General features: G+C 40.4%; 1 protein-coding gene across 1 annotated transcript in view; it reads right to left on the reverse strand.

Moving 5' to 3' along the window:
* Window positions 1–25,382, reverse strand: part of arvcfb (ARVCF delta catenin family member b) — a 258,356-nt gene that overhangs the window by 160,412 nt on the left and 72,562 nt on the right. Inside the window, exons 3-5 of the mRNA XM_016673815.1 lie at window positions 10,637–10,796; window positions 5,527–5,574; window positions 3,849–4,058 (exon numbers count right to left, since the gene is read on the reverse strand). Of these exons, the coding sequence (XP_016529301.1) occupies window positions 3,849–4,040 (192 nt within the window). The 5' untranslated portion in view covers window positions 4,041–4,058; window positions 5,527–5,574; window positions 10,637–10,796. The remainder of the gene's footprint in view (window positions 1–3,848; window positions 4,059–5,526; window positions 5,575–10,636; window positions 10,797–25,382) is intronic.

The raw sequence follows: 25,382 nt of genomic DNA on the forward strand, positions 1-25,382 counted from the left end.
GGGAGGGGAGTTGTTGTATGGATGGAAGTGGGTGGAGGGATGGAGGGAGACTGGAGCGATTGCTGGTTGCCATTGCAGAGCCAAGGCTTGTACATCTTCAGCACAGATCAAAGGCTGCACTGTTCCCACTCTGTAAAGCTCAGAACCTTTGAAAACTCCTCATAACATTCGACCGAGGGCACAATGCGCCTCTACCAGCAGCCCATTAAACAGACCCTCAGAGACCAAGGCATCTACATTTTATGACACCCGTGAAGCGACAAATTATCCCCACGTTTTCTTTTCCATGAATTTGAAGATGGTATCTTTGTATGTGCTGGGCAGCAGCCACAGGCGGATAGATAAGCAGTCCAGCGTGTGGAATGAGGTCACCTTCTCATCTAGCGCCAAACAGACACCATTTTCTGAGTGCTGCCTGCTTTTGTCAAAACACGGTCACCAGTCAACACTTGACCTTTCATAGCCTTGATCATAATGCTCCTTCTGGCTAAAATCAATTACTACGGGCAGAGTCACATTAAGCAACAAAAGGGCGCGATCTCTGTGTGTGAGTGATCACATGTTGGGGGGCGTCCATGGATTGAGATTCTAAGGTGTATTGTTCCATGTCACTGAGTCTACACAAGTAATTTCATCAGACACGCTAATGGACTCTCCGACAGCATTGTCCTGACGATCCTTCTCGAATGGTGAAGAATAAACAGTAATTCTCCTCCTCGATGGGTATTCATAAAGTGTTGTGTCAAGGTGAATGAGGATCGGCGCTCTGCTAGAAACTGGAGCAGAAATCCACCATGCTCTTTGGTACAGAGAAATTCTCGACACCTCTTAATTCCCTTATGAAATGAACTTATTCTGAAACCCAAAGTCAGGATCAGATGGCAACACACCATCTCCACTTGACGCACTGTAAAAATACAGCGTTGCGTAGAACTGTTACTGCCCCTTCGGTTTTTCCACATGTCATCATGTTACAACCAGAAGCTACGGTTAACAGGATTTCATGGGTCACACCAACAGGAAGTGATGCACAATGGTGAATCAGAAAGAATTGCAGATTTTTTTTGTTAAATCTGGATTGGATTTTTAATTTGGGGTGTCAGAGTAAAACAACTGAAAACACATTCACATTAAACTTTTTCAAATTTTTCAAACATCTATAACTGTATATTGGAATTATACAGTAGTTTGTGTTGACCTTCCACTTAATCCCTCCAAAATACTCTGTATAAATAATTTTGAAAGACGTAAATGCGATACATCCTCGCTCACTCTGTGACAATGTCAGACCATCACAATATCATCTTTTGTATCATTGGAGTGCTATGTAGTACTATGATTCAACAGAAACTAACCAGAGTAGAGGAGAATGAAAAGAAAAAAATGTCCGGTGTTCAATGCAGTATGTAACAATATGTTGAAAGCCTCCATCCAACATGAGCTAAAGATAATTGGGCTCGTGTTTATTTGCTGCACACTCAGCCGCCTGTGTTAATGAGCTGATAATAATGATAAAGGCAGATAAAAGTGTTCGCTGCCCAGCAATGTTTAGGCCTCGTCCTTTCAGAGCTCAGTGCCCTGTAGAGGAGTGCTATCTAGATCAGTGCCTTATCATGCTCATTAGTTGTCTACTTTCATCTCATTTTACTAATCAGACTTACTCCAGCCTTTTCCTCCATGACCCCAGCTTTAAGTAATGTCAGACCTCATTGAGTCTGGCACTGGGGTTGTGAATCTAAACCCTCAGTTAGCGATCCACGGTCGGCTTTAATCCATCATTCCGCCTCAGGATTGTGTGAGAGTGTGTGGTGAAAGCTGAGCGAGGAGAAGGCAGAGATGAAGGGAACAACCTGATGCATTTTTTATCCCCTCGTGCGTACGTCGAGTAGAACGGGTTCTCACGGCACGTATCGCCTCCTAGACACCCCCCGCCCACCTGCCTTGCAACCAAATTGGTTTCGAATTAGTTTCATTTGTGATCGAGACATTTCAGACGGGAGTAAGAACGAGTTTCATCAGTGGTGCCAATTACACAAGTTGGCGTCCTAATTTACAAGTGGCGAGGGTTGAGAGATGTTTGTCCGTACATCACGTCTGTTGCGTTACGTGATGTTGCAGGGAATCCCAACATTCAAAGATGGCCGACATGGAAAATGATGATAAACTAACCAGGGGTGGTGGAGGGCATCTTCCTGGTCTTGGGTTTGGTCTTGATCTCAAAAGAACTGACTTTGACTCCATGCCTTGATTTGACATCTTTATTGCTCTCGTTGTTTGTTTGTTTTTTCTTTATCATGCAACCATAATGAAATGTAAGCTGAAGAATTCAGCTTAGAGATTGCGTTTAGTGTGGCTGCATTTAATGACGCGAATATTAGCGCAATATGACATTTATGACAGTGTACTAAGAAGCAGTATTGCTTGAGTAATTAATTGTTTTTCCATTACATTTTGCATTTTGTGGTGTACAATCAAAAAACAATGTCATGAAATATTTGTTGAACTATAAACATTTAACCTTGGTCTTGGAAGGTCTTGGCCTCTGTCTCAGCAGAACTGGCCTTGACTCCAGGCCTAATCACAATGTCCCAGTAAGATCCTAACAAGTTCTAAACATAATTTACTTATGTTGAAATTAATCAATTGGTGTTCATATTTCAGCAACTAAACATTCTGAACAAGGTTCATTGCTTCAACATGAACTAGTTCTTGTTCACTTATATTTTGTTTAAGATATAGAGTAAAATTATTTATGGAGGTCACAACACCATTTATGAATTTGAAAACTGATGACATCATTACCAAGCATTAGAAACCAACCTTATTATTTATCTTTGCTCGCTGAACATAGAAACATTGTGTCTGTTGAGACTTTTCTGTTAAAACATGTTAGCCATTCAGTGAAGCATCTAGAGGTTGGTAGAGTAGCCAGACCTCCTCAAGTAAGAGCAGGATTACATAAAAACGGTAATATAATTGTGAATGGGACTGGAACACAACCACATAGAAATCACACACGAGAATTTCTCTTCGCTTTGCTTATTAAAAAGGCAAAACGTTGCTGAGCTGATGGGGAGAATGTTTGTACGACCACTGGGTTTCTTTCAAGAAATCAATATAATGTTGGAACAAGTCCTTCAAAAGAGAAAAAAAAAACTAGCAATGTTTGAGTTTAGGTTTGCTTATAATATAAGTTGTTAGGAGGGATTGCTTTCAAGCAATTTCTGTTGAGTTAAGGGTTCAGTTAGATTTCTAAATGGTAATTGGCCTTAATTTGTATAACGCATTAGCAAGCCTAAGGATTCCAAAGCACCTTTCTTTGCATTTAATCATTCACACATCACCTCTTGATAGTAAGCTGCATTGTAGGAGGGTACAAGCCCTGGTTCCACTCATAATGCCTGAAAAATGTTTTCAGCTGTCAGAAAAAAAGGTGACATCCACTACAGAGCACTACCAGGCAGCTTCTGAGACCGGTGGGCGAGAAGAGATAAGACGGGAGGGCGAAGATTGGGGAGGTGAAGGGAGACAAAATGAGAGGTTGAATCTCATCAGCTCCCTTTTTAAAGATGAGTCACCACAGAGGAGATTATTGCACAACATCCAGGACAGCGGGTTCAGACAATGGGAACAAGTGTCCCAAATCACTGGGAAATTAAACAGAGATTACAGAATCCCTGCAATCATGAAAAAGTGATGACCACGAGCAAACAGGGAGAGGAGATGAGCTTGCTCAGATGGAAGAAGGGAGGAGGTGCGGCGAATGAGCACAAAACGCGGCACAAACGGAGCCGCGGGAGGCACTGGGGGGGAGGAGAAGCGTTGGCCACCATGTTGGTGTCGTTTACCTGCATCACCACTTGCTGCCATGCCAGTGGCTGACTGATGGCGGGGTTGGGTGGCAGATTGGCCCGCTCAAGCTGCAGGGTGACGTTGCGGCGCTCCTCCTCTAGGGCTCGGGTTAGCTGCTCAAAACGCTCCTCCTGCTCCTTCACCGAGGCCAGGATGCTGGCGGCAGAGCGAACGTCATAGTCCTCCATGGGCAGAGTTGACGGATGCTTCCATTACAGGCAGAGAGGGAAGAGAAAGAGGGAGGGAGGGAGGGAGGGGAGGAGGGGTACCAGGTCATTACAAAACACCCAGACCCAGCTGGCTGGATGAGTGGCATGAGGCTGAACATCACCACGTCAAATGTGAGAGTTAATCACAAACCAGGAGAAGCCAATGATGATTCAGGATTTAGCAAAGCATCTTCTGAACAAAATTCCAGCATGATGGAAAAATATGGTTGACTGGAAGACTAAAGGTGCACTGGCCTAGTTTAGTCCACTTTCACTGAACTCTAGTTAATTTGTCTAGAAAGTCTGGTTCATTTGGGGACGTGTGAATGCGTAATTGAACTATGAATGCTGATCAAAAAAGTGAACTCTGGTTAGCATAAAAACCCATATTTCTGCTTGGCTGAAGTGAATTCTGGTGCGGTTCGAATGCATATGTGAATGACAAGCGAACAAGAGACCGCTCCATTCTGGTTAAATAAAACCAAAACTATCGCTAGTGTCTAGCGTTAGCAAGAGAAACGGCTCGCGGTCTTTTAGCAAAGACAAAAGAGAAATCCTGCAACTGCTAAAATATGACACTACTCCATTTTAGTTGACATTTTGTGAACGAGGAAGTTGTCCTCAGTGTCTTCCTCAGAGGTTACTGTGACATTTCTTTCAGTAGTTCTTGGTGCAGCGCCACCACAGGCAAAGGGCTGAACAGGTTCTTCATTTGATGTGTAATGTGAAAGCGAACCGCACCAGCTAAAATGTAATAAATGTTGCAATTTTGGTCCCCAATCGAACCGACTCTATGGACTTTCACATGCAAAAACACCTAAAGATCTGGGGTCATAGGTCATTGTGCCCTTTTTCCCAAAATTTATTTGGCTACTTTAATGCCAAAGCCTTGAGGGCACATGATTAAATCCTTTTCTCCATGGAGAACTGCATGGAAGCCTCAACTCGAGGCCAGCAAGGCGAAGTCATTAATGAGGATGCTCAGCTGGGTGCTGATATTGTGCATCAGAAGCTTTAGCCCATCACGTCATTAAGACACTGTTACTCCTGATGAAATTCAAACAAAATGAAATGAAACGGCACATTACACACTCAGGAAAAGCAAGTATTCTTGTTTTTGGGCTGCAAAGAGGGGTGAAAGGAATGATGTCACAGCTCCAAATGATCAATAACAGCCAGCATGGAGGAGCAGCGCTCTCATTGGTTACAGTCATGCACGCAGCCATTACGCTTTCCGACACACAAGCACAGTTACAGGCCAAACGTCCAACATATGCAAGTTTCCCGCAGCCATCATTTACAATCACACACACACACACACACACACACACACACACTGATATCCATTACTGATGGAGGCATGATATCAGGAGGCTGACGGCACGGCAACAAAGGAGGCTGGAAATACAAATCCACAACAGTATGGGCCAAGGAGATAAGCAGGTGTTAGAAAACAGTTGGTCACCTCAGTTTTAATGGAGCACAGTGATGAACCAAAACCAAGAATGGAGAGCTGGTAGGAGGGGAGGGAGAAGAACAGAGAGAAAAGAGAAAAGGCAAGACATTTAAAAAAATATCTGAAATGAAAATAATCAGACAGCATGTCTCCAACTGTCTTCTCTTTCACGTGGTTGCAAGTTAACATGAAAAGAACAAGTGACCCATTATCTGAGCAAAGAGAAGTAAAAAGATTTAAAGTTATACAGATTAGACAAATTTGGTATATGTGTAAAGTTTATATTTTATAATACACTTTTTCAAAGTGACAGGAAGTCACTGAAAAAGTTTACAAAAATCCTATATTTAGCACAATCAGTGATGCCCTCAACAATCCTTTGGTTATAATAAAGGTTACTGAAGGGTTTTATGATTAATGCTTAACTTTTTAAAATTAAGCATTAATTAATTTTAAATTAATTAATGAATGCCGTATTCATTCAGGGGATGAATACGGCATTACATCGAGGACTATTTTGTTTTAGTTCTCGATTCTTACAAAAGCCTCCTCAGTGCTATTTTAAGGAAAATTATTTAATACTTCAGCAGGGCATATTGATGAACAAATACAACATATTTGTTATTATACCAGATTATAATCCAAAGCTAGTTTCCATCTGCTTCTTGATGCCAAGATACACACATATGACACTAGCCGTATGACAAAATGCCCCTGAAAATGCACCCACAGATTTATGTACAACAATAATTGCCTGACCCATTTTTATTAAAAAAAATTATATATATAATTGATCAACAAAGTATAGACAGTATATCAATAATTGTTCCATCAGTGATTTTATAAACAATTATGAAAACTAAAGGTTAGATACGTTTTTTGTCAAGGATTATGACAACGCTATGAAAGATTTATTTAGCAACTTTTCACACACCTTTAAGAAATGTGTCCATGACTTTGTATCTTTAAGGTTTTCACTGCTGCTAGTGATCAACAAAAGGTTCTCAATACTTTTGTTAATACCAAATTCTTGAATAAAGGACACTGTATCCCAGCTACTTGGAAGACCAACAAACTTAAAATGATGAAAAAAACCTCACTTATCACCCAGCTCCACCTTCACCTTGGTCTTCATCGTATAAATGTTATAGCAGATGGGATTTTTAGAATTAAACACAACATAAACTCAAGAACCTCTTCTGTCCCTGCATTTAAAAAAAAAAAAAGAACAATTTTACAAGAAGCACTCAACAGATCCGGCATAAAAATCTCACGCAGTAAAGACAACGTTATGTGACACATCGTATCAAAGCATACTGACCATGTCACAGAGACAAAGACAGTGGACGGATGGCTCGGCTCTGCTGGGAGCGTCAGCACAGGCGGAACGGTTTGAATTTTAATCAGGCCGGACTGTGGAAACGGGGTCCACGATGTGTCCGCCTAAGACTGTGTGCACATGAAAAGTAGTCATTCTTTACTACGGGACCTGCTGAGCACAAAGCCCTTATTCCCTTTGAAGCGCACAATCCCCCTTTGATGTTTGTTGCATGCTTATCATTTATTTATCCATTCTGCCTCTTCCATTCGGAGTGGTGTGTGCCAAGGAGACTGTGCTCCGAAAGTTAAACTCAAACATCCATCTGAATATAAAAGATGGCTGCTTTTATTCCTGGTCGATCTCACCAAACATTCCAGGTCGGTGTGTATTTGCAGCAGCCGGCCGGTATCTCAGCTTTGTAAGGGGAGCGAATAAGAATAGCCTGCTTGTCTGTATTGTAAGTCATCCGATACTTGAGATAAGTGACATCAGTGGAGCTTCCAGAAGCGAGGCTGATTGGACGTACTCAAACACGGGCTCTAATGATTCACACCCCTCCGGGTTGGAGGGGCGACAGAGCCATTGCTTCCTGAGTCATTGGGGGGAGTAATATGGCAAGCATGTCAGCTACGCCCCACAGCTTATCATTAAACACCACCTCCTGGCCCTGCTTAAAATAGCCTGGAATGCAAGAGGAGGGGTATCTGAAGATTTCCCCTCCGCCCACGCAGCTTTTTTTATTTTATTTTTATTTTTAAAAGCCTCGACTCAACAGATGTTTGCCGAGAGCCTTGGTCAAAGGGTATAAAAACAAAGCCAAGGCTGTCTGCACGTTTAGCCCCCTTCTCGGTTACACATGCTCCAGTTAGAGTCGACTTCAAGTGATGGAGAAGAAATAAAGATGAAAATCAGAGCTAACCTCCCAAACCAAAACTATCCTAAAGAATAAGAAGTTCCTTCAGAAAAAGAGGGGATAATTAAGAGCAAAGCGAGAAAGTGAAAAATGATTTATTAATTCCACAGTAACACATGGGTTGGATTTCAGCACCTCATGGCATAAGCATCTCTAATTAAAAAGAGGAGGGGGTGAGGACTCATAATTCATGTGTGGAGCTTCACTTCTGTTGCAAGACTTCTTTTTTTTTTTCCTGAGTAGTAAACACATCTCAGCATAAATGCTCAGCTCTAAAAATAGCCTAGCAGTAAAAAAAATAAGCAGAGAAAGAAATAAAAAGGCAACCACAAGAAACTGGAAAAGGGTTTGGTGAAAAGTCTAGATATAAATCCCTGTTGCTGTGTCCATCTGTGTTCTATGAGAAATTTCCAAAAGAGATGGCTTCATGCCATCACGAACCTCTTTGTGGAAAATGTAATTTTATAAGAAAGTGCGGGTTAAGGTTGTGTTTTGATGAAAAAAATGTGGATTTTTTTTGTGTGGGCAGGTTGAAATGAATGGACTGTTTGCTTATGTTAAACATCTGCACAGTGTTCACACCTCTTGAAATTTTAAACGTTTTGTCACATGCAGGCATTTTGGATGCCTGCATGTGACAAACTAAAACTAGAATGAACTTTTCATTCTAGTTTTATTTCGTTGACTTTTTGTTTGTGCAATTCAGTTAGTTTTAATTAGCTTTGAGTGCGTTTGCTAGTTTTTATGGGTTAAATATTGCTCAGTTTTAGATTAGTTTCCATTAGCTATTGCAGTAGTTTTAGTTCTGTCACATTTTGCTTAACTTTTAGGCACAGAATTCAAAAAGGTCAAAGTGTTGAATTGTGATTATTTACACATCAATTCAATTATTGTTTTACAACCAACTGACTCTGGTGTTTTCTCCCAACGTTTGCTGTCGCCATTTTGTGGAGTACCGTAAGTCCTGCCAGGAGTTTTGAGTGCCGTGATTTGCCGACAGTTGACGTGAACTGCTTTGTGTGGCAGAAAGAAAAATCTATTTCATATCAGTTCGAAAGGGTAATAAGTAGACCAACACACACAAAAACAAAAGATATTTTTTCTCTAGCTCCAGTATTGTCAGAAGTCACAACTGTATGCGACAGACCAACAAACTAGTGCATTATAGTGACATGAAAGCAGGAAAATGACTTTCTAACTTTCTTACAGTTTTACAAGAGTTTGAATAGCGTTGCTTGCATTTGTGATGATTCCCTGCAAACCAGCCGCCTTCAGAAAACACTTTGTCTACCAAAGCCAATTTTCTATCTCGCTATAAATCCAGCTATTATGTGAAAGTCTCAGTCGTTTGTTGGTGAACATTAGAGGACACAAAGCCTAAATACGTCACCAAAGATCGTCCACTGAAAACCGGGAAGGGAGAGTATAGCTAATAAATCACAAATGGAGGCCCCAAATTTGGACATTTATATATTCGTAGTTTTTCTTTTAGCTGTATTAAATTTTTTTTATTTTGCAAAACTGCAATGGAAACACTTTTTCCTTATCACATCAGTCACATAATCAACAATCGGTTTTTGCCACTGGCAGAAACCACGAAGAAGACAACGATAGGAAATAGAGGATGATGACGCGGCATGGTTTTTAATGACATCGCGTGAACAATCTTATTCCTTTGTGATTTTAATTGAATTTCTTATTGAATAGAAACTCTGCGCTTGCAAAATTGTGTTAATTTTTCGACATTATATCGGAAAATTTACAAAGTTTTGCACACATTTGTAATGGAAACGCAGCTACCGTCCGCCCTGTAAGTCGACCTAGTTCTTCTTAGGATAACTACCTGATGTGACTAGTCTCACCAACTCTCAGGAATAGATCATCCCTGCTTCATACTGATTCCAACAGGTTCTATAGCTCATGATTTTCATAACTGGAGAAAATAGAAATTCAGGTGCTGCTTAACGTCCACATTTTATTTAATCCTTTTTCTTTGAACCATCAAATTGATTCTAGGATTTCAACATGAGGAATACGTGCAAACGCATCAAAAGATACTTATAAATGCAAATTAATGTCTTTGTTTTTCTTAAAAGGGAGACAGCAGTTATTAAATACTTATAGGTCAATAGGAAGCTATCTGTTTCAGAGGTTTTTTTCCCTTCTGTTTCAAATGTTAATACTGCTAATGCATTCAAACACTTTACAGTAGGAAGGGATAAGTGGGTCAGGACTCAGGGAAGTGTATGTGTAATTTAGAGAAAATGGCAGTTTGCAAGTTGAGACAAATAAGTGAAGCCACAAGGAAGTCATTGTGTGCACAGTAAAAGCAATGAAACCATATAAGTCAGTATTTTAGCTACTGCCCAGGCCTTCTGTCTAATTTCTTATAAAACGAACTTCCAAGGCAGAGTAGTGCAAAAAAAAAAAATAAAGGTAATAAAGAACAAGTGTCTCTGCAGCACAGAATAAATCTGAATTGCAATTAAGTTTCTCAAGTTGCAGCTAACTACAGGTGACAGACTTCAAACGTTCAATTACGCAGCCGAGTCTGTCTTTAGATATCCCGGACCAGAACAAATGCCCTCTGCCACTCTGCTCTAAAACACACTGTAATCTGTGAAAAGAAGAGAGAGAAAAAATCAGTTTCCCTCACCTGATTCAGAAGTGTGAATTATTAAAATTAGAGCGCACTCCCTAGAGGAAATTAAACTTTTAATGTATTGGGGGGGGGAAAAAAGACAAATCCTACGAGGTGCTTCAGCATTAAGGAATAGCTCTCCCACGAAGAGATAAAGACAGAGAAGTCTTGAGCTGGCAAGACAAAGAAATTTAAGAACAGTAGAGAAGAAAAAGAAGAAGAGAAAAAAAGGAAATGTAATTACCTCAGTGATGAACTGAACAATGTGATTAAAGAAGGCACGAGGTGCAGAGAGAGAAAAGCGGGCTGTAGCTTTGATGCGAGTCCCCTCAGACCACAGGCAGGCTGAGGACAGCTGGAGCTCTGCTGGAGTCGAGACGTTTGTTCGGTCTGCCGCGGGAGATCTGCAGATTAAAAACAACAAAGAAAACATGGTAAAACTTTTCCACCAGCCCACTGACAGCGTATGCTCAACTTAAGGCTCTTGTGTAACGTAGAGACAAATACTCGGAAGATTCACTGCTAGTTTACGCTCTTCTCTTAACCATGAGACAATGTCAAGATTGTTCAGCAATACTTGAATGAATACAGCAGCTCTTGGTTTTAAGTCCCATCATACTTCTCTTTATCTGTTATCTATATGTGTATTTACTAGTTTTTGTAGACATCACACACTATGTCTATTGGGTTCCTATGCAGTTCCACTGTGCTGTTTCATAATTGTATATTGGTTGGCAACGGCCTAGGACGAAGTCAAAGAAGCCTTTTAGTCCGTGTTGGCCACTTTTTCAAATATTGAGCAATTAAAATCAGACCAATAGGAATGTTTAAGGCATTTTATTGCTGACAAACATGTTCAGTTTGGCACTTCTCTTTTCTCTTTTTGCTGTTTTTTTTACTGCGGGTGAAATCTCAGGTTAGCTCGATAGCATAGCTTCCGTCAAGTCATGGCTAAACATTAGTGATTGGAAAATTTCAGACTTCAGAGAAATGATTGCTTGCAGCAATGACACTTAGCCATTTCTCAATAGCCGAGTGTCCAGACCCTTCTGACCGAAAGCATAGATCAAGGGGCTAGCTTTTACCAGGCTAGCTGCTAGCTCTACCCAACTCCACTGGTAGTTTGTTACTACCATTCAAATGACAAAATAGACCCCAAATTAATCAACTGGCAGGAGAAGAGAGACCAGAAGGATGGTTGTTCTGGGAAAATGTGAGAAAACTCTTACTACAAACATTTATAGATGGAAACAACTAGGTGGATGTTTGAACTTTAGATCCCTGATTGAAATGTTGGGAACCAAAAATTGTTTAAATATATGAAAGTGGATGTTGGCAACATCCCATTGAATGGCATGGAAAATGATCTGTTGAAGGTCTTGAAGACCATGTTCCGTTATGCCTTACTGAAAGCTGACAGTAGCTGGGTTTCTATTCACCGTATAGTTGGACAAATTAAAATTATAAAAATAAATTTGCCTAATGGAAACATGCCCATTTCAGAAAACTCACGTTTTTTGGTAAAACGTTTTTGAGTTGGGGTGAAGAAGTTTTTTTGGCTGCATCAAAATTGGTTAATTTTGCAAATCTGCAATGTAAACACGTTTTTCGCAATTCGTGAGTCATGTGATCAACAACTGCATGTTACTACTGGAAAACACGAAGACGACGGCAGGAAGTGGTAGGATGATGATGGAGCAGCATGTTTTTTTAAATATCGTATGAATTAACTTATGATGCGTGATTTTAAATGCATTTCTTATTTAATGGAAACTCTGCAATTGCAAAATTGTGTTTCTTTCATTTGTTTTTTTGGTTGTTGTTTTTTTTTTGTTTTTTTTTACAAAGTTTCTTGCACTTTTGTAGTGGAAATGCAGCGACTGATGCAGGTTTATAAACATAGAGTTTGCATGAAGTACTATGAAACTCAGAGGCTGGGCTCATTCTAATATGGCAGACTTCCACTTTGGTTCTGATGAGCTTTTACTCCGACTGCCAACTGAGCTACACCTGCTGCTCATAACCCCACCAACAAGCCTTGCATTAAATAATGAGACATCCTTTCAACTCCACTTCACTTGCACCTCGACTAGAATTTAATCATTTTTGTGTCATTTCAACTAATGGATGTCTTTTTGACTCGGTGCATGGACTGCAGCCACTGCAACATTCAGCGATGAGTCGGAAAATGAAATGAAAAAAAGCAGATCTGAATGTACTGATCAAGCTTTTTTACACATCTTTGTGGGGGGCGATGATAAATGTGTGTGTGGGGTGAGGGGTGGGGAGAGTGTTTTCAAAGTGGGGGCACCAGAGGGTGCTAGCAGGGGGCCTCAGAGCTGGAGAAGATTGGCTTCCAGTCAAATTCATCAAGCTGCTTTGATTCTTAAGCTAGTTTAGCATAGCAAGAGCCAAATAGACAAATTTCTGACAAGAAACCATCCAGCTTTGGAAGACACTGCTGGAAAAAACCCTACAAACTTAAAATCAAAGGTATGAGACAGTATTTATGACAAACAAATATAGAGTAAATAGTAACAATTAATCATTCCTCAGTATGCAAAATTTGGGAACCCTTGCAGTAGGTGACTGGTATCAGCTACTGAGAAACTTCATTTTTGAGAAAATAAACTTATTTGCCACCCTTTTCATGAGTCCGCAACACAGGAATCATCACCACAACGTTGATGTCAGAAATAGCTTTTAATCATTTATACTTTATACAAATAGTCTCCAGAGAGGAACATCCCGAAAAGACAAGACAATAGCAATTAGTTCCTCACGGAATCAAAGAGCCGGAAGGTTCCCAGGCAGATATCTGATTGTTACTAAGGAGGCAACACTTACTCGATACACAAAGCAAACCAATTTGTCGGCCTGACCTTCACGTTCACACTGAAACACTTGAGAAATACAAACATCACAAACACAGGGAAAAGATAAAGGCCCTCACTCAGCGTTGTGGGGCAAATTATGTTTGATGAATCATGCCAGGGGATGAATCACTCTGTCATCCAATCAGACCTGTCCACAGGCTGTACTCCCTTTGATGGGTGAGGAAACACAAGGCCTGCAAGCTGAACCGCTGGACCGACCGCCCCCATGAAGATGTGACTGATGATGGCTTCAGACTCTCCTGTTCCCACTCTCCCTTGCAGCTCGGCGTTTGTTCATGCTTTCATTTTAATGGGACAAAACAGCTGCTTAAAATTTGCTTCACAGCTCAAGAATTGCTTCAAGCCGAGATGACGATCGAGTTCATCGGCAGTTCATCTTACAACGTTTGATGATGCAAGTAGAAGCGCATTGCATAGTTTGTTAGTTTCTCAGCGGTAAAGCATCCAGTTTGGATTCCCTTTTGCCTTCAGAAGTCTCTTGATTCTTGCAACAAGGGTGATAAAAAGATTAATTTGCTGATTGCTTGAGTTTGTGATGCACTGATGAAAGGACAGTGCATCACATTGTACGCCATGATGGGTACGCCATGGTCATCATGGTCGGCAATGACACTCAGGTGGGCTGTGGGGTTCAAATGCTGCTGATGGGTTCAAATGGGTCAATTTTACTGCTTTTGGTTTTAGACCACCATTCAATTAAGCAGTGTAACTTATCCCATGTTTTTGTTTAACGTCTTCCAGCTCTACTTTGTCGCTTGTTGTAACCGCAGAGTGAGTCAAGTGTAAATCATCTGGGATGTGTGATTGGTAGGATCCCATCATCATCATCATCATCATGAGCGAAGCGATTGGTTCACCTTACTGCATATATTTCTTCAACAGGTTAAACTATCTACTCCTCTATTTACACTAAAGTAAGCAGGCTACTACAACTTAATATTGTGCATTCTCATGCACAATATTTAATTAATATTGTGCACAAGGTACAATATTTGGTTTTCTCCGTGCTTCATGTATTGCAGGCTTATTAAACGCACCATAGAAGCCTGAGCCTGATCTGACCATCAAGCAAATAATTTTGGTCATAAATCTAAACTCTAGCAGCCGATGTGCTGTTGAAACCAATTTGCTTCACATTTAAACGGTTAGAAGTTTCAAGCTCACCTTTCTTGTGATGAGTAGTTACTAGAGTTAATGCCAACTTTTTATAATGTCGGTCCAGTATGCCTTTTCCCCCCTGTTTCTCACTGGATATGTTGTCTTTTTTTAAGGCATTTCTTATAGACTGGAGTGATGTCATGTGAAAATCCAAGTAGATCTGCAGTTTCTGAACACCTCAGACTGACATGAGCAACCAAAGAGTCAGAGTATAATCCAGGTGTTGATGCTTGAATTTCAGAAAGTTGTCTTCACCGCATCTAGTGGCAGCCATGTGATTGGCTGATTTGCTATTTGTATGATCAGTCTAATAAACTGGCTAGTGAACGCAAGTACAGTAGGTAATAGATGGGCACCTGGTGGCTTAGAGGTACGCGACACACAGTGTTTATTATTCCCCTCGCTCCACATTCGTCACTGTAAGACATTTGACAAAAAGAGAAAAATCTTATTTTTAAACTGCAGAAGCTTCGGCTGGAAATCTAAAAGACGAACTACTTCTCAGAAGTTTCACAAGAACACACTGCCTTTGTAAAATATACATTTCTGAATAATGAACCTGAAGAATATTTTGCTATCCTTGACCAGAAGCCTATCGTGATGAAAGAAAAAAAAAGAGAGAAAATGAGCTGCATTAGCCATTGCGATTTGGATATTTTCTTTTCTCCATGGATTTTTATATTTTTTATTTTTGGTGTGTTCACTTAAAGCCCAGATAGGCTGTGAGCAGCTCGGGTTTCTGCTGCAAACATCAAAGACGAAGCTAAGCCCAGCGCTGTGCGCGTTATCTGTCTCTCTCTCCATCTCTGTGGATTCCTGCTGAGGCCTCGCATGACTCCTGAACGGAGATTATATTGACCCGGCGTCGCAGCCCACAATATTACTCTGATTAGTTTCTGCTTAATTTCTATTTAAAGTGATGCTGTGGTTTTGTAATCGTCAGGTCAGCAAGCACAACAAAAGCTGGCCTGGGAATGAGAAGATTGATGGTCAGCGATGATAAATGAATAAATGATGCGTCTGCTGCCCTCGCTTGGCGCTGCTTAACCTCCCGCCTGATCCCGTGGCGCTGATCGGAGGTTAATAGCGGGAAATAGTGATTACTTGTGTGGCAGGGAAGGGTTTCGTGTGGCTAAAGAGGTGTTGGGGAAAGGCCAGTTGTTACACGCTTTGCTTAAATACTGGAGGTCGAGATGGAACGAAGACCTGTAACTGAAGTGGAAATGTCGGCAACAAGGCTCCGTTTCAGGTTTCTGCATTCAACAAAGTACTTTAATGGTAAACGAGGACACAGAAAAATAACTTAAATGCCTCAAATGGACAAAGGTATTCCAAATACTCCCCTACAATCAGAATTATTTACACCGGCCTCTGGAAAACACCGGCACTCTCCACCGCAGCTGCTAAATCCTTCTCTGTAGAGTGACAGTGCGAAGCAGAACCCTCATGCAGTATATGTGCTCCGTAGCAGCACCTGATACACCACCTGCTGTGTGCTACGCAGACAATTGCATAATTTATCCCACTTCAACTCCACACTATTAGAGGAGGACCCCAGTGAAATTCTGTGATTAATAATGAATGCCGAGCGAGGCTACGCTAGCGAGCTGACGAACTGACTGAGCGTCTGGGGAACGCTGCACTGATCAAGGCCTCGTCTTGGCCGTCACAGCCTCTTTGTATTCACAGAGAGAGAGAGAGAGAGAGAGAGAAATGCCATCATTCATACGGGTTTCTGACGGTTAGAATGAGCAAGATAGCTTGTTGTCAAAAGCTAATCGTTAGCATATTTTAGGGTGAGAAAAACGCATGAGAGTTTGAGATCAAAATAAATTGCAAACTGCATTCCCATCATTTTTCAAAGCAGATAACTTTATAGTCCACTCATCTAGCCACCTCCCTTTAAAACCGAAAAACATTTTTATAAATGGATGATGATATGGCATCTGGAACCACAAAGGGAAATTTCCTATTGCTGTGATCAAAGGGTCCTGAATCTTGACTCTTTGTTTACAGGAAAGTAACACATTTCTCCAACCGCAGATACCTCGAACAGATAGTCAGCAGCCACTCCATATCATGTAAGAAATTACTTTGTCATGTTTTGTTTGTTTTTTTCATGTAATGTCCTCTCAGCGCAAATCATCTGCTGAGAGGTGATGATTTGCACGGTTTATCCCACAACAACCAGCTGCAGCAGCAATTATGGTTTTCCTTCAAGGAACCACGAGCATTGATTGCATAACATCATTTCTTAATGCTAAATGACATGTTTTTGTGAGAAAACTAATAGCAGAAGGAACAGCTTGAGAGGTGTGAAAAATAGATGCCCTTGAAATATTTGTAATTTCATGGGAAATAAAAGAAAGCACAGCAAATGTGTCTGTCTTTCCTATTTCCATTCAGTGCTACTGTATTTTAAACATGCATTAGTATTAGACCTGCTTACTGTAAATACTGCTAGAACTTTTTGCTTTTCGAACAACAAAACTTGTCACAGGAAGTCATTATCCACCGTGCCGAATTAAATGCAAGCTTGTATTTTCACAGAGAACTTTTAAATACCTCCGTGGGGTGGGAGTTTGTTAGGTCTTCATTCTCTCTTCTGATTTCCTCCTCAAGCACATAGAAATCTTTGCTAATGAAAGCACACATAGGTGACTGTGAGCTTAGTGGAAAGTAAGTCAATAATTAGCTAACACGCTAATCAGTTAGTAAAATAACAAAAAACTCTCAAACAATATAAATATTACATTAGTAGACTACATTAATAGTGTAAAACTTTATAAGAAGAATGTGGTACATTTGAAGATGTGTTATTCAGCTCGGTTTCTATGTGTTGTCATTGACAACAATCAGTAACCCTATGGAGGTATTTTTGTTCTTTCTAGATTTTTTTGATGCTTAAAATTTAATAAAAACTTGCATTTACCTCACCAGACAGAGTCACGTGGTGATAGCACTTCACTAAACCAATACATTTGATTCAAGTACACACTTATCAATAGTTAAAAACACTGGATGGAATGACTGACTCATATTCTCAGTGAATCATGTTCTCCACGTATAAAACAGAACCTGTACTTTCCTGCAGCAGGTGTGGGACACGGCGTACCGACAGAATCCCCTGACGTCTCTGTGTTTCTATGCAATTGTTCACCAGAAAGCGTAGCTAAGGCACATTGTGCTGATGTTCCACATGTCTGCAGTGCGAATTGAGAATTACAAAAAAAAAAACATTCATTTTTTGTTTGTCTTTGTAAAACAGGCCCATCTTTATCATCGTTGTCATCATCAGATGGGGTACGTGAGTTTTTAGGAACGCTCAAACGTCACAGGGAGTGTCGAGATGGAACAGGTAGCAACCCTATTCGCTTTGAGAGCAGGAAGAAATTGTTCTACCTCATCAGAACTCGGAGCCTCTGGAGATGTTAATGAAAAGCAAGTGATTGAAAAAAAGCCCTGGCACGGAGAGAAAGACTCCCTGCCAAGATGGAGTGAGCTCCCCGAGAAGTTTGAAGGGTAGAGGGAGCGAAGGAGGAGAAATTGATTGGCTTGTTTGTATTTTGGACCGTGCACGCTATTAGGCTCTCTCATGCACTTCGGGGAGCGACTTTCAAAGGTAAATTTGTTACCGATTCATTACGGGGGAAACTCAAATCCACCAGCTGCACCGTCTGACGGTGTGTCTGCTGTAACAAAGTCAGAAGCGGGAGGGGAGCGGTGGGGGATCATCCAGCTTTTGGGTTTTATCCGTCTATAATATCTGACCTTGGTACTCCAGAGGATAGCAGATGCTCTGCAGAACAGAGGAGAGCATTGTTTTGTTTTCTCTCAGATTAATCTCATCACAGTTCACAGGAATTTGTTTGCTAAGTCGGATGGAACTACATCAATTAAAATCTCATGAAACATGACTGATCTTAACCTGCTTATTAACATTTACAAACAAATATGATAAATGAAAATAGATTCATGAAAAGGGGAGACATGTAGAGGTTATGGGCAGAAGCAACAGTATGCATTATGCAGTCTGCTGTTTTATCTGTTGCAACTCAGAGTTCAAATACAAATCAATTAGTTACAAGGTTTCCTGTCTCCAATTGATGGTGTGAATCTTACTTCCTGGTTATCCGTCTGTGTAATTTTGTTCGACATAGTTAAGACAGACTCACTTCACACAGAAATACTGCGTAGGGACATAAATTGGATTGTTTCAACCAACAGTGAGTACGAACCTGTTTAGGTTAGAGAAGAGGCTACATTCATTTAGAACTATGTAAGGATTTGCTCAGACTTTGCTGATTGTGTTTTATGAAATAAATGGTAAAATGTTGAAATGATGCTGTATAATGATATTAATATCACTGAGTTGTGTTCATGACCTTCACATTACAGAATATGTTTGGTAGCTTAAGCTGCAATAAACTGGCTAAACAGTTAGCCTATGCTAATGTTAGATATATTCAGTTACGGTAATCTTAGACAAATTGGTCCTTAAGTCAACATAGAAAATTACTTGGACAAGGTTAACTATATATCGATTAAGAAAATGTACTACTTAATCACTAAAAGCTCTATTTGACATGATAAATACTTTTCAAATCTGGTTAGTTTTAATTTGTTTTACCTGTTGATCACTGTAAGCACCAGCCTTCTGCCTGGGTGAAGATCATGACACCACAGGTATATGATATGAAAGGTCAGGGGTCAGGAGAGGACTAATGCATCAATGCTTCTTGACCATGAGTGACTGGAAATGAGGAGACAGACTGGGAAATCTGGCCACTCCATTAGTCTGCTGTTGTGAAGAAAGAAATTATGTAAAAAGTAACGTTTTGATTTAACATTCTGCTCAAGTCCCAACATGACGACTGAAAGAAAAAGATCTGGGTACAAAATTGCCTTTCTTCTCAGGGCGGTTGTATGTAGCCTAGGAGACACGTTGTCAGGGGTGACAGCTGCTTTTTAGTTTTCTTCAGAGGCTGAAGAAAGACTCTGGGTTAAGACCCAGAACTTTCTGGAAGGAGCACATGTATCCCTTCTTTCCTGTTTTCTCCGGGAGAATGTCTGGATTTCCCTACTGGACCCGTTACCCCGGTGATCCAATATCAGGGGGGAAAAAAGAAACAAAGGAAGATAGGAAGGATGGATGGATACTTGACTTATTCAACTCTGGTCCATATTTGGTCTAGGTCTAGGTTTATTTTCTTTATTTCTGCAGGATATTCTAAAAAAACAAACAATAAAAATATCGTAATTAACATGCTATGTTGCTAATAACACGTCAAACCCCAAGACGTCTGTTGTTTAGTTCGGTGCTGTTTGCCGTCTAAAAAAAATATTTACAAATTTGCAATTTTTCTCATTTAACTTAAGAACTAATCTGCTGAAAATCATCAGCAGCTCAAATCAAAAACAAAACATTTTTTTATTCAAAGTTACAAAGATCTTGAATGATAACCAAGTGACAAAACAGAGAATCTTCCCTTTCAGAACCACGAATGAAAACAATTGGGTGATAATTGATTACAGCGCAGTGATAAAGTTAACATCAAGTTGTTAAAAAAAAGAGAGTAATCTACGTCTATTTATTCATGTAATCACAATTCACAGCCAAAGTAATCTAAAGCAACGGGGCGCAGTCTTTGGAATGCAAACACTTCTATAGAGAACAAAAAAAAATAAAAATAAAGCTTCGACTTATAATAAGCCGTTGAAGTGGAAAGTATTTCAAATTTATACAGATTTGCTAAAGTGATGCACAACATTCTGGTTAGTAACCATGAATTAAAGGTGACTGCGATGCCTCTCAAGCCGCCTGGCTTTATTGTATTTCTTTTGCAACGAGCCACAGCTCATTACACAAAAATAAACACTTTGTTTATGCCGATTACGGCGTAATTAAGAAGGACATTTTGTTAGCGCTAGCAAGCGGATAAAAACTCAGAGGGGGGGCGAGAGGAGGAACAGATGATTAACCGTCGACAATCCCAAAGTCTAATTGCAGTTAAGTGGTGAAAAACAACACCATGGCACAGCCATTCATGCCAAATTGAAAGTGAACAAGATATGTCGGTGTGAGGGTGTGTGAGGGTGTGTGCCTCGGTGTGCCAGCTGGATGTGAAGGTCACTAGAAGCAGCAGCTCTCCTCACAGAGAGAGATTTCATTATTAGAAGAAAAATGTTCAAAATTCTGCCATCCACACTTACAGTAATAAAACCACAGAAACTTCCAGCATGAAAAGCGCGCCTGCCAAGAGACCGAATGAGATTTATGAGATACAAAAAAGTACATAAATGTGAAGCAGGAAGGAAATAATTCTTAGTTTTCAAATTTGATCATTCTGTAAATACAAATCTGAATAGCGCATCATGCATTTCTATTTGCTCTGTTACTCTGTTACCACAAATAAATAAATAATACTAAATAAACAGAGCAGCGTTGTCCAAAGTGTGGCCCAGGGGCCATTTGTGGCCCTTGGACTGACTGTGTGCGGCCCTTCAACAGATATTAAAGGATGATACAAATTTGTCTCATCGAGCACAGGTGGTTAATGCAAATGGAGACTTTTTATTTTGTCAGGCTGCAGGCCAGGGCTGTGGCATGAAGCAGTACGGCTGGGATGAGGGAAAGGGGTCGCATGATAACGCATGACGTCTCAGAGAGAGGAGGCCGTAATCCATCACTCTCTGGGGTTTATCACTGTCCGGCTCTGTTCCTTCACTACTGACGGACAACACACACAACAGACCCACATTTACTCCCTTCAGTTCACTGCTCAACCCCACGGTCAGCTGTATCTAAATGTCACAATCTGAAACTTTTAAGGAACTTTTAAGGAAATCTGAGTTCAGTGCGATCATTTGGCCGTTAAACGCAGCGTCGAGTTTCACTGAGCCGTTCCTACAGTCTGTGCAGGTTTGGCGCCGACATGCTGCTCAGCCATAACTCACGTCAGCGGCTTCGTGCACAAGTTTCACGAGAGGGGCAATTAAATCCTTGTTTACCAAATCCAATCGGTAATCCTGGAATATAAAAAGACATTTTATGAGTATAAAATGTCTTTTGTAATGATTTGTAATTTTTACACTCTTGAAATTTAAATAAATAAATATAGAAAAAAACTATAACTTATGTTGTTGTGAAGGATACAACTTTTCTCTATGCAAAATACAATATTATTTTAAAAAATTTATTTTTAAATTTACAGTCATTTTCAGTTCATCATACTGGAGAATAAACACGTCACTGTATTTTGACTTTACAGAATTTTTATGTCTTGATTTCACAGACTATTGATTTTTACTAGTGGAGCTTTTATTTAATTAAATTTTAAGTTAATTTTGCCTATATATGACCCAAATCCTGACCTTATGATTGAAAGTAAATTTGTTCAATTAAGCCCAAAAGAATTTGAAAACTAGACGGATCAACCAATCAATCTATCAATGTTATTTATAAAGCACCCAACATACTAGAAGCAGCTCAAAGTGCCGTTTCCTAAATTCTCCACCAAAATGGCTACAGTCGATGGAGCCCAGAAATTGTCCTTCGTAATGATTTGTAATTGTCCATTGTTGGACATTGTGGCTGATGTCTGCAGCTTCACCAGGAAGGAGAGAAAAGACCGCTCCTCGTGCCACTTGATCGGCATCACATGACAAACCCAGATCTGAGCTGACAAACAACTGATCATTAAATAGAGCTGAGGATCCAGAAGCAAAGAGAAGTCAATAATGGGAAGACAGCGAGAAGGCAGCCTTAATTCCAGCTGCCGACATCCTGAGGCTTTGACGGGAAAGACCCGAGACGCTCTGTCGAGAAACTTCAGCGTGACTGAAATTCATCCTAAATTTTTTACAGTTGACAACAAATACGAGGAAAGACACAAAGTAATGTGGGGAAAAAAAATAAATCAGCCGAATGTCTGTCAGTGAGGTTGATCAAAACGTATTCCTCTGTAATCTGGCATTACACTGAGACTTATCAGTTGTAAAAAAACAAAAAAAAAACGCTCGTCTCAATAATTCATTAGAAGAAGTGGCCAAAGCCCCAAAGCACAAATCTACCTTGTTCAGAAAGTTTCCAAGTGTCACACTATGTGAAGGAATGAGGAAGATTTAAGGTATTGGAGGAAACAAAAGCTTCTTAATGGTAAACATAAACAGCTGGAAAATACCAAAATAAAAAGTCTATAGGACCAAAGCTCCCCGAGGAGGATTTAGGAATCTTTAGACCATTTTCTCTCTTCATTTCAAAGCAATGTCCTCTTAATCTGCACAAAGCCTGGAAGAATCTCACAGCACCACGTGAGTGATTAAGCAGCGCTTCCACTGCAGGAATAGGATAGCGGTCGGCTCAGTGTGGAGCTGCAATTAATATCTCAGACAGTGGAAGAGTGGTAAAGCTCCACAGAAAGAAAAACAGACACATAATCTGTATAAATGTTTGAAACGGTTTCCTAATGTCGGGGAAGTGCATTTCAGGATAAGTCTCAGATTAATTCCTGTTGTGACCAAACCTGTGACTGAACCTGGAGTTATCCATGTTAGTAACCTGTTAATATCTTACAGGTTCCCTATAGCTGCTCCAGTGTGGATCTTTAACCTTATGTAACTGACTGGTTCCCTACGAGTCCTCCTGTCGGTCGCTGTAAGTATTTCAAGGGATGCAAACAATTAATGGTTTATTAGATTAAAATGAGTTCCAATCAATCAATCAATTAATAATGCCAGTTTAAACCTTCTTTTAGTGTTGTAGTTTGGCTGCCATCCAGAAGAGGCCGCTGCTGGTCGTCCTTAGGCTGAGACGGTTGACACAGAAATAAAGATGGCGGGGCCATACCGGAAAGGGAAAGAGTCCGGTGTGGGATGACAAATGCACTTTACGCGGTTCAGTTTATCAATATAAACTCAATAAAAGCTCCTTAAATTGTTTTGAAATATAAACATTTGGCGAGTTCCTTAAGTTATCACTTTAACGCTCATTCAGTCGAGCTGCATGAAGTGAAGTGCTGCGAAGGCGAGGATGTGACAGGAAACCACAACTTTCTGTTATTCACTCAGTATTTAACAGCTGACAAAATAATCGTAAAATGTTTTTTAAATTCTGCATATTATGAAAAATTAAACCTCACGGATATGAGAAAACTGAGATTTTAAGAAAATTGACACTTAATTAGTCATTAGATCAACATCAATCAACTTTAGATTAACTCAATCGATAACTTCCATCCCTAGACACCCTGTATGTACGCAACATGTAAATTACCTATTAGTTTTTACTTCATAGGCGTTGCTGTATTTTGTAAGTACCCCATTACTAAATTACCGTCACATTCAAACTGTAAGTACCCACAGACACACAAGTGATCCACAAGTTCATGTTTTACTACCAAAATAGTTTCTTTACCTCAGTGTACGCACGAGTCAGCACTTTTCCATCAAACAATGTAGTAATCTGTTTAAAATGTACATGTGTATGCTTCTCCAAGAGCTTTTCTTAATTTCTTTCTGCTGTTTTTTGGGACCATTTTTGTTCCAACACACATTTTTCAAGCAGACACACAATTAGAAATCTATAATTGCCATTCTCCTCACTGTAGATGCCCAGCAGCTAATGACAGACAAGCAAACGTGAATGATTACCTAGAGAACAGAGTGGAGCATTTAGCAGTTAAAGAACCAATTATTTCCTCAAGGAACCAGAGAAAGTCAAAAGAGAGCGAGAGTACACTTCAACATTAAACCGTAACCTGCTTCCTGTTTTAGCATTGAAGCTAACAGCTCACTGACTGACGAAGGTAAACGCTGACATGTCATGGCGTAAACCAGACGATATACAATTACTCCAGGGCTCATCAGAAGGAGTTTGGGTTTTCATTTAAAACTTTCAAAAAAAAAAAAAAAAAAAAAAAGCAGTTGCAGGATTGAGCTAAGCCTGACAGAAATGTGAATAATAATAATTCGTCATATAAAGGTCTCTTGCTCCTCTGAACCTCCTCCTCCTTTGGTCCATGCATCTCTGATGTAGCATTACCCCCCTCTGCTAGGACATCTTCCTTCCCTTCTCCTATGGAAATGTTGACGCCATCAGTAAGCACACCTGCACCTCATCTGTTTTATCATTTCAAACTTCATGAAGTACCTTGATTTACGATGCTGATGTAAGAAAACATTGGTTTCTGAAAACAAATGATCGATTCTGATGCTTACATGTTTTTCTGTCCGTAGCTAAATGTGCTATTGGACCACAGCTGTCTTTTGACACCAGAGTAAAAAATCGATCGGGCGTCTTAACGGACGGCTTTAATGATGCGGCCGCCGTCTTCTCGGCTTAATGCGATCGTTTGTTAAGCGGCCCGGGCGACACCAGGAGAGTGGCGCTCTGATGAGCCGGCCTGAGCCCAGCTGCAGCGAGCGTGCTTGGCCACTGATAACAGTGCCCAGAGCTGCAAAGGAGAGAATCCCATTACAAATAGCTGCATTAGGTCTGTCAGATTGTGCAGCTGAGGCGGTACATCTCCATTGACCCCGCACTGCCACGGCGCCCCCGTGGGGTCGGAGCGCTGCCCCCCTTCTGGGATAAAATGGACCTCAGCACTTTTAAAAAGAAGGTGGGGAAGAGGGGTGCACTCAGGAGGCATGGACGTGAATACAAACACAAGCAGACACACACTAGGTAAATACTTTTACTATATTGAGTCATGCTGTGAGATGCAATTTTGAAGACGCACAAATTCATACACGAGCAAACCGATGTCGTTACACAATCAGCCAGGCTCCAAATACATTTAAGGAATCGTTCAGGTGAAGTGAGGTGATGTTCTGTTGCATATCATGTTACTGCTGTTGGTGTGCTCATATATCAGTCCAGATCGTTCGATCCAGAGTCAAGCAATAAACATTAGATTTTGTCAAATGTCATCAAAA

Source organism: Poecilia formosa, unplaced genomic scaffold (genome assembly GCF_000485575.1).
Source record: "Poecilia formosa unplaced genomic scaffold, Poecilia_formosa-5.1.2 Scaffold82, whole genome shotgun sequence".
Taxonomy (NCBI): domain Eukaryota; kingdom Metazoa; phylum Chordata; class Actinopteri; order Cyprinodontiformes; family Poeciliidae; genus Poecilia; species Poecilia formosa.